The 21754-nt window shown below is 41.5% G+C and overlaps 2 protein-coding genes across 4 annotated transcripts; one reads left to right on the top strand and one right to left on the bottom strand.

The window, feature by feature from the left end:
• Positions 1-272: 272 nt before the first annotated feature.
• supt20 (SPT20 homolog, SAGA complex component) lies at positions 273-18072 on the top strand. 3 transcript variants are annotated; one of them, XM_070555381.1, is made up of 24 exons: positions 273-397; positions 841-936; positions 1127-1162; positions 1296-1421; positions 4010-4136; positions 4212-4315; positions 4439-4555; positions 4635-4688; positions 5340-5479; positions 7182-7338; positions 7469-7525; positions 7646-7714; positions 8058-8227; positions 8309-8341; positions 8431-8542; positions 8642-8747; positions 8909-9070; positions 9343-9655; positions 9738-9853; positions 10947-11002; positions 12575-12649; positions 12797-12887; positions 13449-13537; positions 17720-18072. In XM_070555381.1, the coding sequence occupies exons 2-24, from the start codon at positions 934-936 to the stop codon at positions 17864-17866; spliced, it is 2460 nt and encodes an 819-aa protein (XP_070411482.1). In that variant the 5' UTR covers positions 273-397; positions 841-933; the 3' UTR covers positions 17867-18072. The 3 variants fall into 3 exon arrangements, with proteins under 3 accessions (XP_070411482.1, XP_015823817.3, XP_015823819.3); XM_015968331.3 differs by having other exon boundaries at positions 12539-12649; XM_015968333.3 differs by lacking the exon at positions 13449-13537 and having other exon boundaries at positions 12539-12649; positions 17720-17990.
• A 431-nt stretch (positions 18073-18503) lies between these two features.
• On the bottom strand, positions 18504-20703 carry exosc8 (exosome component 8). The gene is made up of 11 exons (XM_015968334.3): positions 20622-20703; positions 20322-20358; positions 20161-20224; positions 19902-19975; positions 19782-19827; positions 19542-19647; positions 19413-19458; positions 19242-19338; positions 19041-19161; positions 18846-18952; positions 18504-18723 (listed from the first exon to the last, which is right to left on the bottom strand). The coding sequence occupies exons 1-11, from the start codon at positions 20636-20638 to the stop codon at positions 18605-18607; spliced, it is 834 nt and encodes a 277-aa protein (XP_015823820.3). The 5' UTR covers positions 20639-20703; the 3' UTR covers positions 18504-18604.
• Positions 20704-21754: the final 1051 nt, after the last annotated feature.

Raw genomic sequence — 21754 nt, 5'->3', positions numbered from 1 at the left:
CATGTTTTATGCTTAAGGATTTTAGTTACTGGGTTTTACTGCTGAAAAATGCACATTTATGATTTAAATTGTGTCTTCTGACATATTTTTGGTGATTTAATTTGTTTTTTATGTAATGGGTTTGTTTGATTTAAATCAAAGACCATCTTCTAAATAATAATTAATTTAAAAGCCGGTTTTAATCACAAAAAACCGGTACAAAGTTTATCAGTTGGTTGTAGGTCGAGGCTCTGGGAAGCTCCGCCCACCTCCGCTCAAACCGGAAGTTTAGCTGTTGTTGTCACACTGGAAGAAAATGGCTGCTGCTCGGACTTTTTTTCAATGAAGACACTGATATTTCAATTTCATTTTGTTTTCTTGCGTTACGGCTACTGTCGACCGCCATGCAATCTCGAAGGCAAGTGGAAGCAGTTTATTGGTACTGACGTCGGTGTGTGTGGTGGCGTCTCAGACGACGTAGAAGCGTTAGCGGAGCTTTTAACTTCCAGCTTTCCCACACTCGCAACGGTTAGCTGCGTTAGCCTCAGCGGTCAGACATCACCGAGCTTGTTGCTGTTGACCCACTCCGGACTCCACTCACACTCATTAGAGTTACGCTCATCACAATAATGCTATTTAATTGACTCCGCGCTTGTTTCGGTGTCTTATTTGCCGAATTTTAAACACGAATAACTGATCTAACAACTTGGATGAAACAAATTGTCCTTGTAGTTGGATCTGACGGATTGCCAGCCACCTTATTTGACATTTTCACAGTAAAGAAACCACCGGTCCCTTTGAGTGCACGTTTCTCTGGTCATTTAAACTTGTTTTGTCCCGCTGTTTGTTTCTGTTGTGCAGGGTGTGAATGGTCACTCTAAGAAGGTGACAGTGTGGGGCAGAAAGGACAGCATCTTATACTGTCTCTCGCCTTGCAGCTGGCGGTGGACCACAATGGTAAATCAGATCTCTTTCAGTTCATTCATCTTGATCTGTTTAGCTTGTTTTCACAGCAATGATTGGATTATTCACGTCAGCTAAACACGACCCAAGCAGAACCCCCTTGCACGTGATCCTGTTCTCCTTTCTATTCATTTGTTTTTAATTGTAAGTGATCAAATGTAGGTTTTTTTTTTCTACTTTCAAGCAAAAAGTTTTGGAGTATGCATTGGATCGAGCCGAGGTAAAACACGATTTCAATCTGTTTCACATCTCTGCAGAAGAACACATTAATTACATGTTGAATGTTAATTTTAAGCAGCTGTTACGAGCATATATCTAACAAAGCGTTTTTTTTTTGTTTATCTGTTGTATAGTACATTGTCGAAAGTGCTCGACAGCGACCAGCCAAAAGAAGAACTTCGTCTAGCGGGAAGAAGAGTTTGTACCAGAAGCTCTATGAGCTTTATGTGGAGGAATGTGAAAAAGAGCCAGAGTTAAAGGTTTGTTTACTCAATTTTCCAAAAGAATAGATAAGAAAGGAGAGAACTTGGGTAGTTTTACTCCAATACCTATTAAGCTGTCACAACCTGAATTTTTTTTAGTTCAGGTCTTTGTGGCTGTACAAATAACCAGCTCAGTCAAAAACAAAATAACGTAAATCCTCTAATACAGGCCCGGGCCTGTATTTGACTCAAGCTCATCAAGCTCCAGGCCTTTATTGGAAGGAGGACCAGAATTAGAGGCAGGCCTCAATTTCTATTTGAGCAAAATGAACTAATGGTTCGCTGGAATTTTTGATAATTAAAATTGCGCCCACATTTTCAAAGTTAAACACATTTCTTTTAACAACGGTAGTTTCTGCTTCAGCCCCCCCCCCCAGCGGCCGCAAACTCACTGATGCGCCTGCAGCGTCTCGGAGTTCCTGCTGCTCTAAACATTAAAATAATTTTTTCATTTTCTGTTCCTCACTTCTGATTACCTTCAATGGTGTCTGTTTGTTGCAACCAGCAGGTACAAAAACTAACTTGTTTTTATTTGACTATTTTTCTGTCCTGCCTGTTTATTATCCTCCTGCATCTCCTCTCAATCCCTAAAGAAAAACTGCTACCTGGGTTCATACATATTCACCTTATGAGTTACCTTTGAACTGCAGTTCTAAAAGATCTACCGACCGCAAAAACAGCGGAGTGCCACTGCTCGCCGGCCACATCAGTTAGGTGCGTCACTGAGGACAAAACAGGTGATGTGCCCCAATCCAAAGCAGCGAAACACATCTGGCACAAATAAAAGAATAAAAGACAGAAAACATAAAAGGAAATGAGCCGACATGAACGATCGCGTGTTAAATTAGTTTTTTGAGGTGGCAACACCTGATTTGATAATGTTACTGTGGCCGTGCTCAGGACGCAGATGTCTGGAGCGCGTCAACAATCACAGCTTTGCATGCGCAAGCTGGTTAAGGTTAGGATGGGGGTGAGGTGAATGTTAAATTGCAAGAGGACAAAGGTCACAATTTGGTTAAATGTCCGTTTTACTGCGGGTGTCAGTACCGACGCTCTGGCACAGCGCGTTGCCTCCCGACACGCAGGAGCTCGTCACCTGCTGACAGCAGGCTGCTGTCTTTTCCGTGGACTGCATCTTGCCGGTCATTATGACGTGACAGCGACTAGTCGATGACGGGCATAAAAAGTCACTATAGAGCGGTGAAGTCGACTAGTGACTAGTTCATACAACCCCTGCTACTGCTCCCCAGAGTGTTCTGCAGCATAATCAGCACGTTCTCGTTGAACTTGATATCAAATTTTCGCCTCCTCTTCATCTCTGCACGGTTAAAGTTACCCCCGCGGTCTATCACTGGCAAATCAAAAGTGAGACGAATGACACAACCACCCCCCGTACTTGCTTGTTACCACATTCCACCCGGCCACAATAAAAAACCGGCCATTATTCACCTCCACCAACTCCAACACCGGCCAAAATATGATACCCGGCAGTTAATTAAATACAGGCTAATATTAGAGGATTTACGGTATATGAGATTTATCAACAGAAATAATCAGCATTTTCAGCAGCACACCCTATTTTATTACACATTCCTAAAATGTGAGTTGCTGTCTTTATACATTTTCATGTATACACAGTAGAGATTCACAATATACCAACATCAATCTAGTTATTGGTCCAATAAGTTAAACTGGGCTAGTGGTATGTGTGTTAGCCCTGAGACTGGAGATCGTGGGTTCAAATCCATGGTGAAAGGGGACCCAATGCTTTCCTGCTTGACACTCCGCATTAAGGGGTTTCCGAGTGCGGCCGTCTGCTCACCACTCTCCCAGGGGATGGGTCAAGTGCGGAGAACAGATTTCACACACCAGTGTGACAACTAATGGGACTTTAACTTTATCAAGTGCTTTTAGTACCAGTTTGTTTTTCTGTTTCTGGGGTGGGGGGTGAGACCGTGCATATTGTTCGTTCATGCGACATTGATAGCAAACATCTGAGAAGCGTAAATGTGTGAGGTGTGTATGTAATAATAATAAATTATACTTATATATATGTTTTTATAAATTAAATGTGTGTATTGGCAAGAATCTGGCGAAACATACCGAGGAGGCGATATGATATATTGTTACACTAAAAGCTGAATGATATTTTCAATTTTTAAGACTGAATTTAATTGGAAAACTCAGGCCAGACACTTAGATTACACATCTAGCGTTATCGAGCGAGTTTGTTGTTCCATCAGATCAAGTGCGGTTAAAACTGCTGCCACCTAGAAGTCAGAGTTTGAATTGCACCTCAAAAAGGAAATACAATAAATGTTTGCATGTAAATCCTCAATAAAAATGTATTTACTGTAAATAAATATCGATTCATTTTCAGAACACGAAATATTGTGATGTTTCAGTGCATCAGTATTTTCTTGCATCCATATTTATATTAACTTATATTAATGTAATATCTGTATATGTTGGTTATCACATATCACATCAATATTTTGATCAGATATCAATATCGGCCCACATTTCTATATCGGTGCATCCCTATGTAAGTCTTACAAACTCTGTGTTTCTCTGTGTTTTTGAAGAATCTGAGAAGAAATGTGAATCTACTGGAAAAGCTCGTGTCTCAGGAGTCTCTGTCATCTCTGGTAGTCAACCTGTACCCTGGGAATGAAGGCTATTCCTTAATGCTCAGGGGCAAAAATGGATCTGGTAATAACTGTGGAGCAAACACAACTGTTAAACGGTTGTATCATCAGTAAAGTTCATGTTTGCGCTGCTGTCTAGATTCTGAAACCATCCGCCTGCCGTATGAAGAAAGAGAGCTTCTGGAGTTCCTGGATGCTGAAGAATTACCTCCCGTTCTGGTGGATCTGTTGGAGAAATCACAGGTGTGCATAATTTAGCTAACATAGACAGTATACATTAACACATGAGAGCAGTTCTTCCTAATAAATTAACTCTAAATATCTGGCTCTGAAATGATTGTTGATGTACTCCCTGTTATTTCTCAGATGAACATCTTTCATTGTGGCTGTGTGATAGTAGAGGTGAGAGACTACAGACAAGCCGGTAATACCAAGATTCCCACCTATCAGAGCAGGCACATCCTGCTACGGCCAACCATGCAGGTAAAAGTTGTTTAGATGGAATGATGTCATTAGAAGGACAGCATTGTTTTTACTGGTTGGATGTATTTTTGTCCTGCAGACTCTTATCTGTGATGTCCATGCCATGACCAGTGACCACCACAAGTGGACGCAGGTAATGTGTTCGCTATTAAAGGTGTACTGTGCAACTTTTTCATATTTTTAAATCATTTTCTTGAGCCCGTTTGTGCTAAACAAACCATTTACAGGGCAAATGAAATGTCACACAGACCAAAATATGTGGCCAGAATATCACACTTGCAACTTCAGAGTACCAGTCCGGTCCCTGTCGGGCTTCGTAATGTGGAGCTGACAAGCCTGGCTCTGGAGTCTGCTTCCAGCACGTTTCCTGTATGTTTTAGATCTTGAACACAGCTGATTTGTTTAATTTTGTGACGAACCTCTCCTGTAGAAACTAATCAAGGCTGTGGAGACATTTCAGCAGTTCGATTAAAGTGTTAAAAAGACGAAGGCATGGCGAGCAGATAGGTTTTACTTTTGGTTTAACTGACACTAGGGGGTACTAAAAGCAAAGTATCCATTTAAAGATGTGAATCTTTTTAGCTATACTATGTTGGAATGTTGTTATGAGGCATGAAAAAAAATTGTAAGCTAACATCTTTGGCAAATTTGCTTTGAATGACCAGAGTCTAAACATCCAGTTATCTATATTCACGTTTACTCTGTGTACTATAAAGTTTATTTTTCTTTGGGCGTAAACCTTTTAAGCCTGAATCACTTTTGATGCCTTTCCTTTCTCTTCCAGGATGACAAACTGCAGCTGGAGAGTCAGTTGATTTTGGCCACAGCTGAACCTCTGTGCCTGGACCCTTCCATTTCTGTGACTTGCACAGCCAACCGCCTGCTCTACAACAAACAGAAAATGAACACTCGCTCTATGAAACGGTACTAAACACACTCCTATAATATTTAGTTACATTAGGAAAACCCTTTGAACTAAAATATAAAATTAAAGAGATATTTGTGAATAAAAAGTAAAATAAACAGTCAAAGCAAGAAAATCGAGGGATGTGTATTGGTGATGTTCTGGTGATGCAATGCGTATCTCGATACAGGGGAGGCGATACGATAACAAGATATATCGCGATTCATTCAGTCAGACATTATTAGCATTTTTTTTTTCTGAATTTGTTGTAGAAATTGAATAAACAGTCCAAACTGATACTTAACATGTTTAACATGAGTGTTCAGTTGTCCTCTCAGCTACCTGATATAGCGAAAGGTGTCCCCAACTGAAAGGGGTGTCTGTGAGAGTATAGCAGACACAACTCAATCACGGTCACTCCTTTATTGACGTTCGACAGGACAACACACAACATTTGCTTTGCCGTAGCGGCTAAAGGTCTCGCTACCTTTTTTTTTAGCACAACAGTTGCATCCTCAATTCATGTCTCAAATTAACTTGTGAGTTAAAAGCAAATATTGGTAGCGACTAGAGATTAGGTTGTAAACCTGTAATGAAACACACATACACACAGGCACTCGTATAAGCAAAGGAAATCACGAACATAACTAGGGCTGCACGATATTAGGAAAACCTGCGATATTCGATAACAATGATTAATATTGCGATGACGATATTACTTGCGATAAATATAAACTTAACTCAGGAACAAAAATCAAAGAAACAATGAGAAAAGCTAAACATGTGAGGGAAGGGAAAAAGAAAATAAACAAGAAAAGGCGATCAGTGGATCCCAGGAAAAGCAGAATCAGCAAAAGAGCAGAACAAAGCTAACTCAGGTGTTTGCCAACCATCTAAATTATGTGCCGTTCGCCTCGGGGGCGGGACTCTGATCTATGAGAACCCACCCGATTGGCCAAATGAATGAAGAGCTCTATTTGATTTGTTTAAAAAAAACATGATACTTTGTTTGATTGACAGAATTCATCATGTGTAGCAAACATTTAAGCTGACCATTCATTGTTATATTTATCTGTTCTTTGCGATATGCATATTGTGCATGCTGATATCGCGATAACGATATATTTACGATATATTGTGCAGCCCTAATTACAACTAATTATCATACTACTCACCAGCTCTGCATCTCAACCCTGACCATCAGCCGACTAAACAAAACTTAGGCTCTGCTAAAGTTAGGCAAGCCAATATACGGTAAGCAGTAAATGTCTACATCATGAACAAACTTATAACACATTCACCGTACATAATGAACCTAAACTCAAACGAATGATAAATAATTACTCATAACAAATTACAGCGTAGTATACAAAAATGCTATGAAAGGCACTACATTTGCAACACACACATATAATCATGATGCTTTCACAGGAAAGCTCTACAATGAGGTATCTGAACCATAACAGAGGGATTTGCATTTCAATGGTGGTAACAAACCCCATTGCACACTGCTGCCAACTAGTGGTCGACGTTTGAATTACACAAAAAGAAAATACACAACTGTTTGACTGTGAATTCTTCCAGAAATTAGATACATGGTTTTTGAATATCAATAACCCTAACCCTAAAATCGTAGGAAAAAAATATTGCGATATATTGTCATATTGATATTTTCTTACATCCCTGCTTTGATCTTATACATAGTTGTTATTTTTGTTCTAGGTGTTTTAAGAGGCACTCTCGAGCTGCCCTGAACAGGCAGCAGGAGTTGTCCCAACTGCCCATGCCTCCACAGCTACGACTTTACGACTACCTACAGAGGAGGAAGGAGAGGAAACCCACTCCTGGCATCGACCTCAAAATATCAAAGGTTGGAAATGTAAGTAGTTTTAAACTACGCACCCCAGTGTTAAGCTCTCAGGGCTGTTTGGACTCTTCTGCAATGTGACTCATCCATCCTTTTTTTTTCTGATCCTGTCATCCTTGCCTCTCAACAAAAACACTTGCAGTGTGTTGACATGTGGAAGCAGAACAACTGCCAACTAACTGTTCCAAAGGAGATTGATGTAAGTAACAGGGTGTTAACTAGATACTTCTTTAAAACTGAATAGTTTTGTTTTCTGGCAGTATAAAAGAGACTCCTCTGAAAACATTCTGGCTTTGTGCTTTTTAATTTTTTTTACTAGGTGGAAAAGTATGCTGTTGTTGAGAAGCCTTTGCAGTTACAAGACACAACCATGATCTGGCCTGCTGAGGTAGGTGGGGCAGGAGCACGTGTGCTCCCTCAGGGTACGGATCAGTGATGTCTGTCAGAAACCAGCAGCAAGTGTGTGCATAAAATGTTCAGTAATCTGTTAGTAACTCAGTTAACACAGCACACAAGGATGCAAATGGTGAGTTTTGCATAATATGTCCCCCTTCAAAGAAACTTACAGTAGATAAAAAGTATAAAATTGAAAACTGCTTTTTTATTTCTGAGCAGAAACACAAAAAAATCTAGAATATAGAAACAGAACAATTTGCTGGAAGAGGAGGGCTCGTTTATCTGTTCATGAGTTTGGGAAATAAACAAAACGTTGCTCGTCTTTCTTTCAACAGGAAGTCATAGACGACTACACGTTTGAGTGTGAAGTGGGAGGCCAAGCTCAAAAGACCAAGGTGTCAATCTTCCAGTCAAAAGGAGACCCGCTGGTGTACGGGAAGATCTACTGTGCAAAGGACAGGAAAGCAGAGGAGGACAGCACCGACCTGAAGCTCATTCATCCGCCGTACGGACCTTCTAGACATGTTTCATATTCCCGACAGTGTTTAAAACGCTGGTTTTGATTTGACTTGTTTTGCCTTTACAGTTTCCTCATTGGGTCAAAGATCGATGCAGAGAAGTGAGTTTGGCACTGACTTGTCTGCATGCTAATCCTGTTGTTTTGCTGCTACCCAGCATCATATACTGTTATTTTTCTTGTTATCTCAGGTTTCTTACTCAGTACAAAGAGGTGTATGAGAGAGATGTGAAGTGTCAGGTCAAGATGTCCCATAACTCAGGCAGCGTAGGACAAGGGCCTCCCTCCCCCAGCAAAGATGAGGTGTGTTCCTGTTGTTAGTGATGCCTGAAACATCACATAATGACTTGTTCTGACATTATAGGAAGCCTTGATTGTGATTTATCTCATCGTCATTTGCAGGGTGATGGTATTTCTTCGCTCGTACAGACGCCTGTGCTCGGGAAATCGGTGAAGCACCGGCCCCCTCCCATTAAACTGCCTTCAGGGTCAGGCAGCAGTTCCTCAGGTACGTCATATTTACACAAACACACCAACGCTATTTCCAGTCCTGATCACCAACCGAGCTCAGGCTGTTAACTTCCTGTTTTAGATCTTTTTAAAGGATTGAACTAAACATGCTCTTTTCCTGCTCGAGGATGAAAATGATGGTGAAATTTTAATTTTTAGGTAATCTTTTGAGTTCACAAACTACCAGTGGTTTACTCAAGTGTCCTACGCCACCGCCGCCTCCCGCCAAAAGCCAGTCTCTGAGCAGGAAGCACTCCCTGGAGCTGGGCCAGGTGGGCCTGCTGTCACCTGCCTCCCTCTCTCCAATGGGCTCCACGCAGAGTGAGTACAGCCAAGTCTGACTTACTCCTGGCTCCACTGTGCTGTTTTTCCTCATGACTCCAAGTTTTCCAGATGTAGCTTTTACTTTTTTATTTATTTATTTTAAAAATTCTGATGAGTTACTCTGACAGGAGCCCAGGTGTTGAAAAATCGAAAAACATGGGAATGAGTGTGAAACATCAGGGACCAATCAGAAAAAAAAACGTTTGAGAATTTGACTTCCAGAGAAATTTAGAGTTTGTTTTTGGCCAACCTTTCTTTTTTCCATTTAGGATCAGGAACGCCCAAGCCTTCTACGCCCACACCCACCAACACGCCGTGCTCAACCCCTCATCCCACCGACTCTCTCTCTGCTCCCCCCTCAGTGACCCCCACTCCGTCAGACTCTGCCATCGTCCAGAGCCAGTCCCAACCCCCCCTCCTTGCACCTTTTGCCCAGCAGCAGTTGGCTCTGAGCCAGCCCCTGCCTGTCATGACCATCCCTCTGCCCACCATGGGCACGTCTATCACCACGGGAACCAGCTCGTCGCAGGTCATGGCCAACCCAGCTGGGCTGAATTTTATCAATGTGGTCAGCTCCGTCTGGTAAGGAAAGAGTCTCTAATGACCCGCTGTCACTCGCTAGGCAGCAAATCTTTTTCATGATGGTTTGGAAATGTTTCTGCAGTAGTCCTCAGACTCTGATGAGCGGCTCCAGCCCCATGCTGGGTACTGGGCTTAACCTGAGTGGAATCCTTCCATCTGGAGGGTTGATGCCCACCATGCAGTCTGCAGCCCCGACCGGTAAGAAAACACTGCCTGTTTCCTCTCTGAATTGCTTCTGCACCTTATTAGCTGATATTTTCAGATTTTATGCTTTTATTTATGTTTTTATTAGTGTTTGCTGCCTGGTTTTAGTCTTTATGTGACTTATGTTTGGTTACATGTTTTTTATAGTTTCTCTTCTTAAAGGGACTTTACGGAGTTTTGAATTTTTATGCTCGCGATTGCCCCCTCAGGCCAAAAGCGTAACGGCAGCTTCAATAGTAGGCTCGTGCACGAGGCGCGCATGCTGTATGTGCACACTCCTTAACGAAAATAACAGCTGAGACAGTCCCTTGTGTGTGTGTGTGTGTGTGTGGGTGGGTGTGTGGGTGGGTGGGTGGCCCAGAGGACAGGAGAAGGCGCAGCTAATTAATTAAATAATTTGGTTCTGTACCTTTCTCTTCAGCACAGCCGACAAAGGATTATGATGGGTCAGTCCTCCTGCATGCTCAGATCATTCCCTTCCCTTGCTTGAAAAATTGTTCCAAAATGAAAGTTGAACCCACATCTTTTTTATCTGTGAATTCAATGCCATTCGGCGAGTCTCAAATAAAAATGTGGGCATCGTACTGTAAAAAAAAATATATCATTAATGTAAAAAAGAAACTCTAAATAATTATGTTCACATCCAGAATCAAACCCGGGTTGTCCGCACGAAAGTCCGACGTCTTACCAGATGAGCTACAGCTCCAGTGATATCTTTTGTATCTGTAACATTTATATTCTTGATCACAGCTGAAACAACGTTCAAAGAACGTTTCGGATGGCTATGCTTGAGCGTCAAGGCGCATGAAGCAGCCTGCTCGACCCGAGCAGCTCTCTTTGTCTGTGATTTTACAGAAAAACAGGCAATCACAGTAAAATTGCCAGGGCTCATTCTACAGGACCAGGGCATTGCAGGAGAATGTATGAAGAAGAAATTTATCATTTCTATACATGTTTTGGCTGTCGAACTTCCATAATGCCCCTTTAAGTTTGTTGTGGTTTTTTTTTCTAAAATCTACAGAAATGTTCATCTGAAATCTTGTGCTTGACTCTAAATGATGCATGTGGGTCTTCTGTTGTGTTGCAGGGAGTCATTTTGGTCTGAACAGCGGTGCTGGGCTAAGACCACTGAACCTTCTACAGGTATGCCTCTCCTTCAGTTAGTAAGGAGCATGCTCATAAGCGTGATGTTGTAGCTTATATGTCCTCCTCCTTCACCTCATTGCTTAAAATGTTGCAAGCACCACTTGTGGAAGTGTTGAGTGGCGTCCATAATTTAAGGATTCCTTCCTGCAGCATTATTAGTCATTGAGACGTGTGTACCGTCCTCTGCATTTGAATTTGCTCTAAGACCTATTGCACAGAGTAGCAGATATAAACGAGAAAATCTTAGGTCAGACACATATCTTTGTGCTTCTGAGTCTGTGGTCATAAGAAATGTACGAGATAAGATTTGTGCTAAAAGAATCAACCAAAAAATACTGTCTCATTAGAAATATACCCAAATAAAGCAACCATTAAAAAAAATCAGAAACAAAGACATCAAATCAAAAGTCAAGAAAGGTTGGGTTTGAGTATAATGAGCAACTCGAGCCAAATCCTCATAACCAATGAGATCGAAGCACCGATGTGCCCTGTCCTCTGACCCTTTCCTTCAAAAGCAAAAAACGAAGAGCAGAAACAGAATTGAGGTGCAACAAAAGCAAGGTGCTGTATGTAGAACCCAAGCATGCCCTTCAGAGTAAAAGCATAAATAGTCCGGGTCAAATGCGGTGCTCTGCGCATCATCCATTGCACCGGTGCATTCAGGTGTGTAAAGTTTTTAATTAGTTCAAAATCCAAAAGCTAATCTAGCATTTTGATGCCAAATGCATCTTCATCAGAATTACATCGGTGTTGTTTGTCACATCAATTATATACAGGTGTAGGCGATTAGTCCAGAGGCTGGATGTAAAAAGTCTAAATTTCATTGGTCTTCTTCATATAGGCGGAGCCAATATCTAAATGACATAAAATGAGAAACTGTGATAATACAAATGAGTTAAATTTATATGTGGAAATTGTTGATCAAAATAAAACAATAAAACAAAACATATTGCAGAAGAAGATACCTGTATAAATAGAATAGGTTCCCTAATTAATGAGAATAAACGGCGATCTTATTGTGCATTTTACCATACCAGGATTAAGTAGATAAGAAGGCTAAATGAAACAGGAAAGACTCAGTTATTTGTTACTTCTTAATGGTTCAAGGGTGAGTGTGTATCCCAAAAGGATGTCCCCCTCCTCTGGAGGGAGCTGAGATTCTTTCAGTGATCCAGAAGGATGCTGCCGAGCCAACACTAAATAGTCTAAGTAATACAGAAAAAAAGGTGTTAATGAAAAAAATATGTTGTTTTAAAATATAAATATTTTTATGAATTAGTTCATTAGTGATTTTTGTGCTTTTGAAATTCACACTTTTATTAAGGTATATTTTCAATTAGACTGTATTTTTTGGCACAAATGTTACCCCATAGCGGTCTGTTTTGAGCACCTTTTAACTCCCATTTCCTTTCCTCTCTACTGTCCATTATGTGTTAATTACTTCTTTCCCTCTGCCCTTCCTCCTACCAACCATTCACCCCACCACTTGTTTTATTCCTCCCACTTTTTTGTTTGTTGTGTGTCCATCTACAGATCCCCACGGGTCCTTACATCTTTAACTCTCTGCAGCAGCAGCAGCTGTCCCAGTTCTCCCCTCAGCAAAGTCAGTCAGCCACATCCAGTCCTCAGCAGCAGGGGGAGATGGTGAGACATTCAGACACATTCCTGCAGTAAAGACCAGAGTCAAAAAACTGTATTTAGTTCTCTAAACCCGTGCCCATAAACCTCCCAGTGTGACTGTCGGTCTGTGTGGGCTCTGATGGTTTGTGTTGCGTTTCATCTTCCCTTTAGAGCGACCAAGGATCAGATCAGAGTTTAGGAAACCAGCAAACCGCTGTCATCAACCTGGGGGTCGGGGGCTTCATGTCTCCTCAGGCACCAGGTAGGATTCACACCAGTGCACAAGTCCACGTTACAGCCACTCGCTCCTTTAATCTGCATTGTGTCAACATGACACATCCCACTGACTCACTAATCAGATGAGATTTACTAAAGTATTCATTGTTGTAAATGTGACTAAAGCGTGATAATCTTGCTAAAGTTAGCTTTGCTTCCTCTCAAAGGGGCTTGTAACACTGACAGGAGAGACTCAACTTTCCCCCTCTTCTCTGCTACATTCTCTCTTCTTTTCTTTTCTTTTTGCCCCACCCTTCTTTCTTTACCCCATGCTTCTTTCCTCTTCCTCAACATTCTGACCTTTCACACCTTTTCTCTTTGTCCCTAATTTGTGCACATTTCTGTCACTCTTTGTTTCATCTCATGCCTGTGTGGTTATGCCTAAGTCCACCACCCCCATTTCCCCCTTCATTCGTATCAATCTATTCTTGTGCTTACCTTCTCTTCATGCTTTACTCCATCCTTTCTGCTTGTCCCCTTTGCCATCACACCCATCCTTCTGGGACATCCTCCCTCCCTCCCTTCCTCCCTCCTTCCCTCCCCGTAGTGCTGTCCCAGTTGGGCTGTGGGCTGGACGGGTCTGGGCCCCCGCTGCCTTCTTCAAGGCTTCAGCAGCAGCACCAGCCACAGATCCAAGTAATACGGCAACATTGACATCCATTTACACAAAAAAATAAAATGTTGCAGAAGCTGAACACTGTGACGAACAGCTGGGCAAATGCTCGAGTTCTCACTAATCTAAACAGTCAAACAACGTGTTTTAAAGCAACAGTATCACTCCTAAAACTTTATTATCATTTTCTAAACAATTCTGTCGGTTTACTATATTTTTATGAGTGACTGTCTATGCATTACGTACATTACTTTAATTCAGCCGGGAAGTGTGTCGAAGGGGTCGTCAGCCGATCGGAGCTAAAGGGGCGAATGTTTACATGCAGGGCCAGTGAGGAACAAGGAAGATGGGATCAGGTCGCAGACCTGGAGACCCGCAGATTTGCTGCTGCGGGCGTGAAACTGCAGCTATACCCTTTTTGGTGTGAGGGTGGGACTTCCCATGTAAGGAATGATGTCATCATTAATTCCTAAAGCCGTGCGTACACTGTGCGACTTTTTCACTTGTAGCACTCAGTTTCAGCTCAAACTGTACGACTTCCTCGCAGGGCAGATCTCACGAGTCATGTGCTCAAACTGCACGACCCAGTCATCGGATGCGACCTGACTGCTCACACTGTACGTCTGGTAGCAACACGTCGGCCCTAAAAATATGCTAAAAATAGCAGTTTTTACTCAACACGGCAGACTTTTTTGTCTTGTCTTGCCTGTTGTCCTTCAGGAGTGCTGCAGGAGGACACACAGGGATTTAAGGGGTTGGATGAGGAAAACGAAATAAAGAAAGTAAATCTGTGTTATGTGATCAGTTTAATTTGACATGAACACGACAAACACGCCTTCTTGACAATCTTTGTGAGTAAAAAAACATGTAGAAACAAAAACGAACAACGTGTGTTATTTGGGAAATAGCGGGCGAGCGGTATTGATGCAGGATTGCGCATGCGCCGTGAGCGGTTCTGGTACTTTTTGGGTCGCAGCTGCTCGCAGCGCCGCTTCAACAGTGCGATACCCTCACGAGGGACGAGCAAAATATTAAACACGCCAGAAGTTTGCGCGAGCTCACGATTACTGATCGGTAGCTGGTCACGTGGTGTTAATCGCCTCTCGTAACCTCCTGTACACTACACGACGCTCGGCGCAAAACTCTCCCCGATCTCGTGGATTCTCGCACGAGTGGAAAATCGGCTCAAAAAAGTGAAAAAGTCGCACAGTGTACGCCCGGCTTTACTGTGTCTTTATCCAGCCTCAGCACTGAATTCCTTGTTTGGGTCTGACCCAAGTTAGTAAACTTAAGTCCTCCGTCAGATTTGTGCCTGGTCTAGTATCATTTATAAGGATTTTTATTGATAGCATAATATATGCTTTTACTAGATTATGAGTAATAGAAATGCTGATAAAAACACCCAATTATACATAAAAGTGAAACTGAAAAAATTAGAATATGGTGCAAAAGATCATTTATTTCAGTAATTCAACCAGACTGAGTGACAGTTTAAAGGCTCAGGGTGTTTTCTACTTGCAATTATGAAATTGTGTTAATTGGTGGTTTGTTTCATATAACACGGTGACATTTAAATAATTAAAAAGCATAGTTTTTTTTTTTCAGAAATTAAGAATTACCAAGCCTCTAATTAACTCATTCACTGCCAGCCATTTCCTGATCAGAAAAGCCCTTCGCTGCCAGCGTTTTAAATCAATTTTACTGTTTTTTAAGAGTCACAGAACGTTGCGCTCTATGATGATGTCAACGCCAAAACTACCAAAACAAAGAGTAGACTCACCTCTTACATCAGGAAGAATCCACGCATTTCGAGCTTTATCCGTCTCGCAGAATCCGTTGTCGAATTGTGATCGGCAGAAGCTTTTCACGCCTCACTATTTTTACAGCAGCGGCCCAAAACGATCTCCTAACCCATGGATTTTCTGCTTCCTGATCATGTGACGTGTGACGTACGTGGATGAAGATCGGCTTTAGAGCTGAGATGTTTGTTCTCACGGTGCGGGGGCTCGTTCCGACGCCCACACAGCAAAAAAATGCAAATGACAACTTTAGTCGTCAATGGCAGTGAACGGTTGGATTTAAAATGAGGACTTTTGTCGGCAGTGAATGAGTTAATTAGATTTTAAAAAATTTTATCAAGTCCCACCCCTACTTTTTATACATAAACAGTGAAAATGGCTTGTTTAAACCTGTTTTTGTTTGTTTTACTAGTGTGATGTTTTATTTTTTTGATGTCTGGTTGTGTGGAGTATGTATCAGGAGTCTTTGAAGAAACAAGTACCGTAATTTCCAGACTATAGAGCGCACCTCAATATAAGCCACACCGGGCTAAAAGCCGCAGATATCTACTGAATTGAAAATGTAGTTTAACTGAACATAACTGAACTGATCAGTATCAAACAAAACAGAAAAGTTATTGATTAGTTTATTCATCGTCCTCCTGCACACTGAAACCACTGAAGTCCAGTGTGGCCATGTCAGTGTCGCTCTCCGTGTTGCTGTCATCCTCCCAGGGAGAAGCTGGGAAAACAAGCAGCGCCGTTTTACTGTGAAAAAAATCCTCCTGGGCGCTTTCCGTAGCACTCCTTTTACCATTCCTTCATTAAACTTTCCAGCATCCATCCTTTCTGGTTGACTAAAGCCGCACCTCATTTCAAGCCGCATGGTTCAAAGCCTGGGAAAAGTAGCGGATTATAGTCTGGAAAATACGGTACATTAGGACGCAGAAATCAGGAGTTTTTTTCTTAGAGGGCACCACCTAGAGGTGGAAAAATGAGTTACATCTTAAAGCTGTTATAGCAAATCTACAGAACAAGCTCGGTTTCTTACACAAACACGGTCACAGAAGACTCACGCCGCCCCTCGGTCTCTTCCGAGAGACGCTTCTGTCAGAACCGGAAACACACGATGCTGGATGAAACGAGCTAGCACTAAACACCAGACATCGTTTTCTAGGTCCAAACGTCTTTTGTTGTCCGTGACAGCACTTTGGTCGGTTGCCATGCCGTTTTTAAATGTGCTTTATAAATAAAGTTGGTATGATATGGTGACTTCAAATGGTGTTTTTTTCTTTTAGAGAGTCTGATAGTTTGTCTTAAAGTTGAAGTGGTAGCAGCTGGCTGTTTCTCCTCCTCTGATATTATTGAGCCACAAACCTCTCACACCAGTGGTGTTCTGTTGCTGGACACGCGAGTGCGTTTTGAATGGAGGACCCAGGGAAGTGCGGTGGTTCTGCGAGACCGACAACCAGATGGTCCAATAGTTGCTTTCAGTCCGAAGCATGTTATTGGTGGAGGTTTTTAGAAGAATGTGAGAGAACCCCTTTATTCATTTTTTTTTCTTTTGTTTTTTTTTTTTATACAGATTTCTCATAAGTACTCCACACAACCCCACTTCATAAAACTTACTGTTGAGGTTTCAAACTAGGATCTACGGTCTGATTCTTAACCAGACCCTTCCTCATCACGTATATATTTTTATCTAAACCATTCTGTGTGATATTTTTCTTAATTTGTGTTCTACACTTTGATAAAGTCCACCAAAGCCCCAGTTCGTTACACACACACACACACACACACACACACACGAAAACATATGGTACTTCCAGTGGCAGCAACTAACATTGAAACTGAAAGTCGGGCATGTTCTTCCACACATTTTAGCCATATGATGGTAAATATTCTTATTGGCTCTGTTCAGTTTATAGGTTCCTAATGCATCTTGTGATCAGCTGTTCCGCTGCAGGCATGAATCCAGAGTCTTTGAAGTTTTGTTCTGTTAAAGCTGCTGACTTCCTCTCTGAGCAGAAAGCATGGTTGCTAGGCTGCATGTTGGCCTCTGCTGGGACCACAGACAATAATCTGTGTCTTCAGGAGACACTGATGCTGCTTGACTGCATCCTGCCTCACTCACTCCCCAACACTTCCTCTCCCTTCCCTCTGCAAGCCATTAACTTCTCATCTATATGTCCTCTATAAACTCCTTGATTTTTTTTAGTTCAGCATTTAGCTCACTTCCACTAATATACGCCACAGAATATCATTCCTATTTCTGCGACAGAGTCCGTTTAACACCCGCACCTGTTAATGTTAACAATGCAAGAGATGGTTTCATGCATTAAACTCTGACTTTACTTAGATTTAAGGAATAGGAATTGTGGAAAAATCACCTAAAATGTCTTTTTTTTTTCCTCTTTTACTGAACAGTTGCAATTCTTGCAGCACCAAATGCAGCAGCAGCAAATGGCTATGGGAGCAGCAGCTCCTCTGGGGGGAGCGCCACGGCAACATACCGCCAGTCAACCAAGAAGTAAGAGGAAACGGAGCACGCCGCAGCCTCACCCTAAATCATAGCAGACTGGGGTCACACTAAAGCCCCTCCCCCGGCTGCACAAGAACATGAATGATCGATACTGTGCTCATTGTCTGCCTCGCTTTGGAGATGGCAGTCAAAACAAATAAAAAAAGACTTTTTTTCTAACAGAAAAATTTTTATGATTTGGTTCTCAGATGTTTTCTGAAAACCAAACCTTTGTCCACTGTGGGGGAACTGGTTTCTACAGCAGGAAGCCCGAAGCTCTAAGAGCCTTGGTGATATTTTTTTTCAGATGATCAAGAAGAAGACGGGTCTTGTAGGTAACGAGCTTCCACGGTTACATATTTCTACTTTCGGAAGACTTTTCTCTGCCGAGGCCCTGTGGAGTGAGAGGACATTTTAAAGAGAATTTCGCATGAGGCTGCCCTTTAAGCACAGATTAGCAACACCAAGCCGTCCACGTGTCCACGACGTGAAAATGCAAATCTGATCTTGGGGAGTATTCCGGCGCAGGGCTCACGCGAGGACTCAGAGTCATCATGCAAGACGGCGTGCGTTTGTACAGCAGATTTTCAAAAGGTGTTACCTTTTAACAAGGAGCCATGAGCATATTCTTACATGAATTAAGACATCAGCTAAGTGTGCGTGAGACATTTCTGGACACTGAAAAGATAATTTTTTTAAGTCTTTGTCAGCAGTTTTATTGTTATTAAAAAAGAATATATATTGACAGTGGAAAATACAACTTTTAGATAAAAAATGTTGTCTGAGTGTATTTATTGAGCTGTCTTCATGCTTTTTATGACTTTCTCAATAAGTTTGTGGATCTCTCCCTTTCGTGCCGTTGCTCTTTTGATGCACTCCTGCAGCTTCTCTCCCGACAGTGGCGTTCCACCTGGAGGCAAAGTTTGCAGAGCCTTTTATCCCCGTTTTCTCAAAATACTCAAAATAATCTGAAGCTTTATTTCATGGCAGAAGCACCACAAATCTAAAGATCACAGATGTGCCATCTCTGACCTGGTTTATGTAAGGAGCACAGCTGATCTTCCTCATCCATCACCACAGTGAGGCGTGCCGTCGACAGGCTCTCCTCCTCGGCGGTGGGGTCTACGATCAGTATGGAGCTGCACAGGAAAACCAAAAAGGCTTAAAGAAGAACAAAATGGCACTTGTACCTAAAATAAAAATTGAATTGAAATCAAACAAACGTACTCATCAAAGATGCAAAAGGAGACGCTGACTGGATGTCGGTGAATGTTAAGTTTGTGTTTCTTTTCAAAATTCACCTCCGGGGCGGACGTCTCTTTGTTGATGGTGACTTCTGGGAGTTGTGCTGCAGGGAAAGATTACTAAAAGATAGATTTATTTTATTTATTACATGCACCGTTTCAGTAAAGTCTCAACCCTACTTACTGGTTTTCAGGGCAGCCAGAAGGGCGACAACACAAGCATCTAGGATGTTCCCGTCATAGTCGAGACACATGATGTCACAGTAGAGGACCCAGCAGAGCTGCAACAAGATTTAGCAGAATTATGATTGAATATATTACAACAAATAAAGTCCACACATGAGTCTAAAATCACCTTTCCTCGGCCAATGCACAAGTCTTCTTTCTTGATCACCTCAGAGCTGCACGACACATGAAGGTTAAGTCAAAGCAGTGGCAGAAACACTACAGCTGGAAACTAAAGGTGTTTGAAGGCTTAACACACCTCTCAATGATATCAGCGATGAACTGGCTGGCAGCCTGGGCCTGTTCCCCTGGTGGGCCTGGTCGGAAGCGGGACGAACACAGGGGTGGCAGGTCTACATTGGGCACTTTTTTAAAACATATATAGACAGATGATGATGTCATAATAAAATACAGAATCAAACAGAAAATACGAGATAAAGAATTAAGCAATGAAAACCTGATGGAAACAAGGAGGCTGTAAAATGTGTTCAGAACTTACCTATGTAACCTTTACCAGGTGCATCCACAGTAGGGTTAGTCAGCTCCTGCATATGAACACATGACTTTAACACCTAAAGAAATCTTAGCAGTAGCGGTTTGAGTCATTGTGCACCAGTACCGCTTTGATGCCACAGATGATCGTGGTGTTTCCCAGCTTTACCAGAGCGGAGCCGTCTGCAGTGGAAATAGACCCTGAACAGAAAATAAGTAAAAACTGTTACAGCTGGCAGTGATCAGCCCTTTAGGCACTGGAAAATGTTGGAGTTGAAAAAATATGAGCCGACTCATTTTGTATTAGAAGTACATATTATTTTATTTACATCATATCTAAAATTATGTTTTATTACAGGGAGGAAACATTTAATTTATTTTCTTACCAATGTTTAAGGTTGTACTTCTAAATTCAGACAACTCCCGCCCATCAGGTCTACAATTTTCTTTCTGCAAATGAAGCATTTGCAATTACAATGACACTAATAACAATAATAATAACATTTATGGGTTTCTACTGGGTATAGTTTGTATGTATTTGACGAACCAAAAAGCTCCTGTGATACTCCAGAGGCTCCGCCGTCCTGAAAGTTTAAAGAAATTAAATAAGACAAATTAGTAACAAACACGTGCGATCCTGCAATAAACAGCAGACCGATAAATCTAACAAATAAAGTGTACTATCCCGTCACTAGCCCAACTGACGTCACAGAAATGTTGTTTCTGTATTTTTTGACAAGCAAACTAAATTTAGATATAACACTGAACATTAAATATATCGATGATATATATTTGATGAAAATCAAAGTCTGAATATAAAGAAAAATACATGTTAAAAATGACTTACTTGAAACCAGCCGCCATGATGTTTTGATTACCCACGTGAACTACGGTGGCCGCGACGAAACTGTGATTACCAACGACAAGTGTGCATTACCGCCACCAACTGGACTGGAGTTCGGAAATGAACGAAAAACTGGCCAACAAATTCGTCTTTTTCAAAAATGAGTTGGTGTTGTAAGGTCAATAAAACTTTCAAATTGATAACCGGTCACAATTAATAAAGATTAAATAAAACTCGATATATTAATTTGCTAAACAAACAATATTGTAGTGTTTAAACAATTGACAGTGAATAAATATTCCTTACAAACTCCTCTTTCCTAACCGAACAATCCAGAGCAAAATTGTGGATTCTCTTATGTCTTCAAACTGAACTTTTTAGTTAGAATGGTTTGGATCATTCTTTTAAAATACAAAATTAAACTGTTAAACAAGTCATGTGTTTTGATGTTGGTGTGTGTGTGTGTGTGTGTGCGTGCGTGCGTGCGTGCGTGTGTGTGTGTGTGTGTGTGTGTGTGTGTGTGTGTGTGTGTGTGTGTGTGTGTGTGTGTGTGTGTGTGTGTGTGTGTGTGTGTGAGCAGTGCATGCATGGCAACTCGGTTTTCTGATTATTTTCTGCTTTACTGTTTTCTTTACTCAACCTCAAACGAGCAGTTAGATATCTGAAGATTGTCTTGGTCTGTTGATGTTTTGTTGCATTAACCCTCTGATGCATGAATTATGAAATCTTCAACCATGATTTTTTAAACTATTTTTTTCATTCATCTTTAGGTGTGAATGAAACAAATTTCAACAAATATTTTTTGTACCATTTTGTTAATTTACAAATACTTTATTACATGTCCATCTCAGTGGACAATGTGCATTCTGAACATGAAATATGGTGGCTTGACTTACTGAAGTCCAAATGGAAGGGCTCATATGCAATAAAGTCTTCAACAGCTGTGCTTAATAGCAAAAATAAATAAATAACAATTTTGAGTAACTGTCCACTGTAGTGACCGTTATGCACCAAAGGGTTAAGCAGCAAAATAAGCTCAGTTTTTGTGCTGGAGCAGGGAAACAAGTAAAACATGATGGATATGGAATATCGAGGCCCAGGGTTAGAGAGGTGGTGTAAAAAATAGGCGTCATTGC

The sequence above is a fragment of the Nothobranchius furzeri genome, chromosome 10, assembly GCF_043380555.1.
Source record: "Nothobranchius furzeri strain GRZ-AD chromosome 10, NfurGRZ-RIMD1, whole genome shotgun sequence".
In the NCBI taxonomy this organism is placed as follows: Eukaryota; Metazoa; Chordata; class Actinopteri; order Cyprinodontiformes; family Nothobranchiidae; genus Nothobranchius; species Nothobranchius furzeri.
This window is presented reverse-complemented; position numbering and strand designations above follow the sequence as displayed.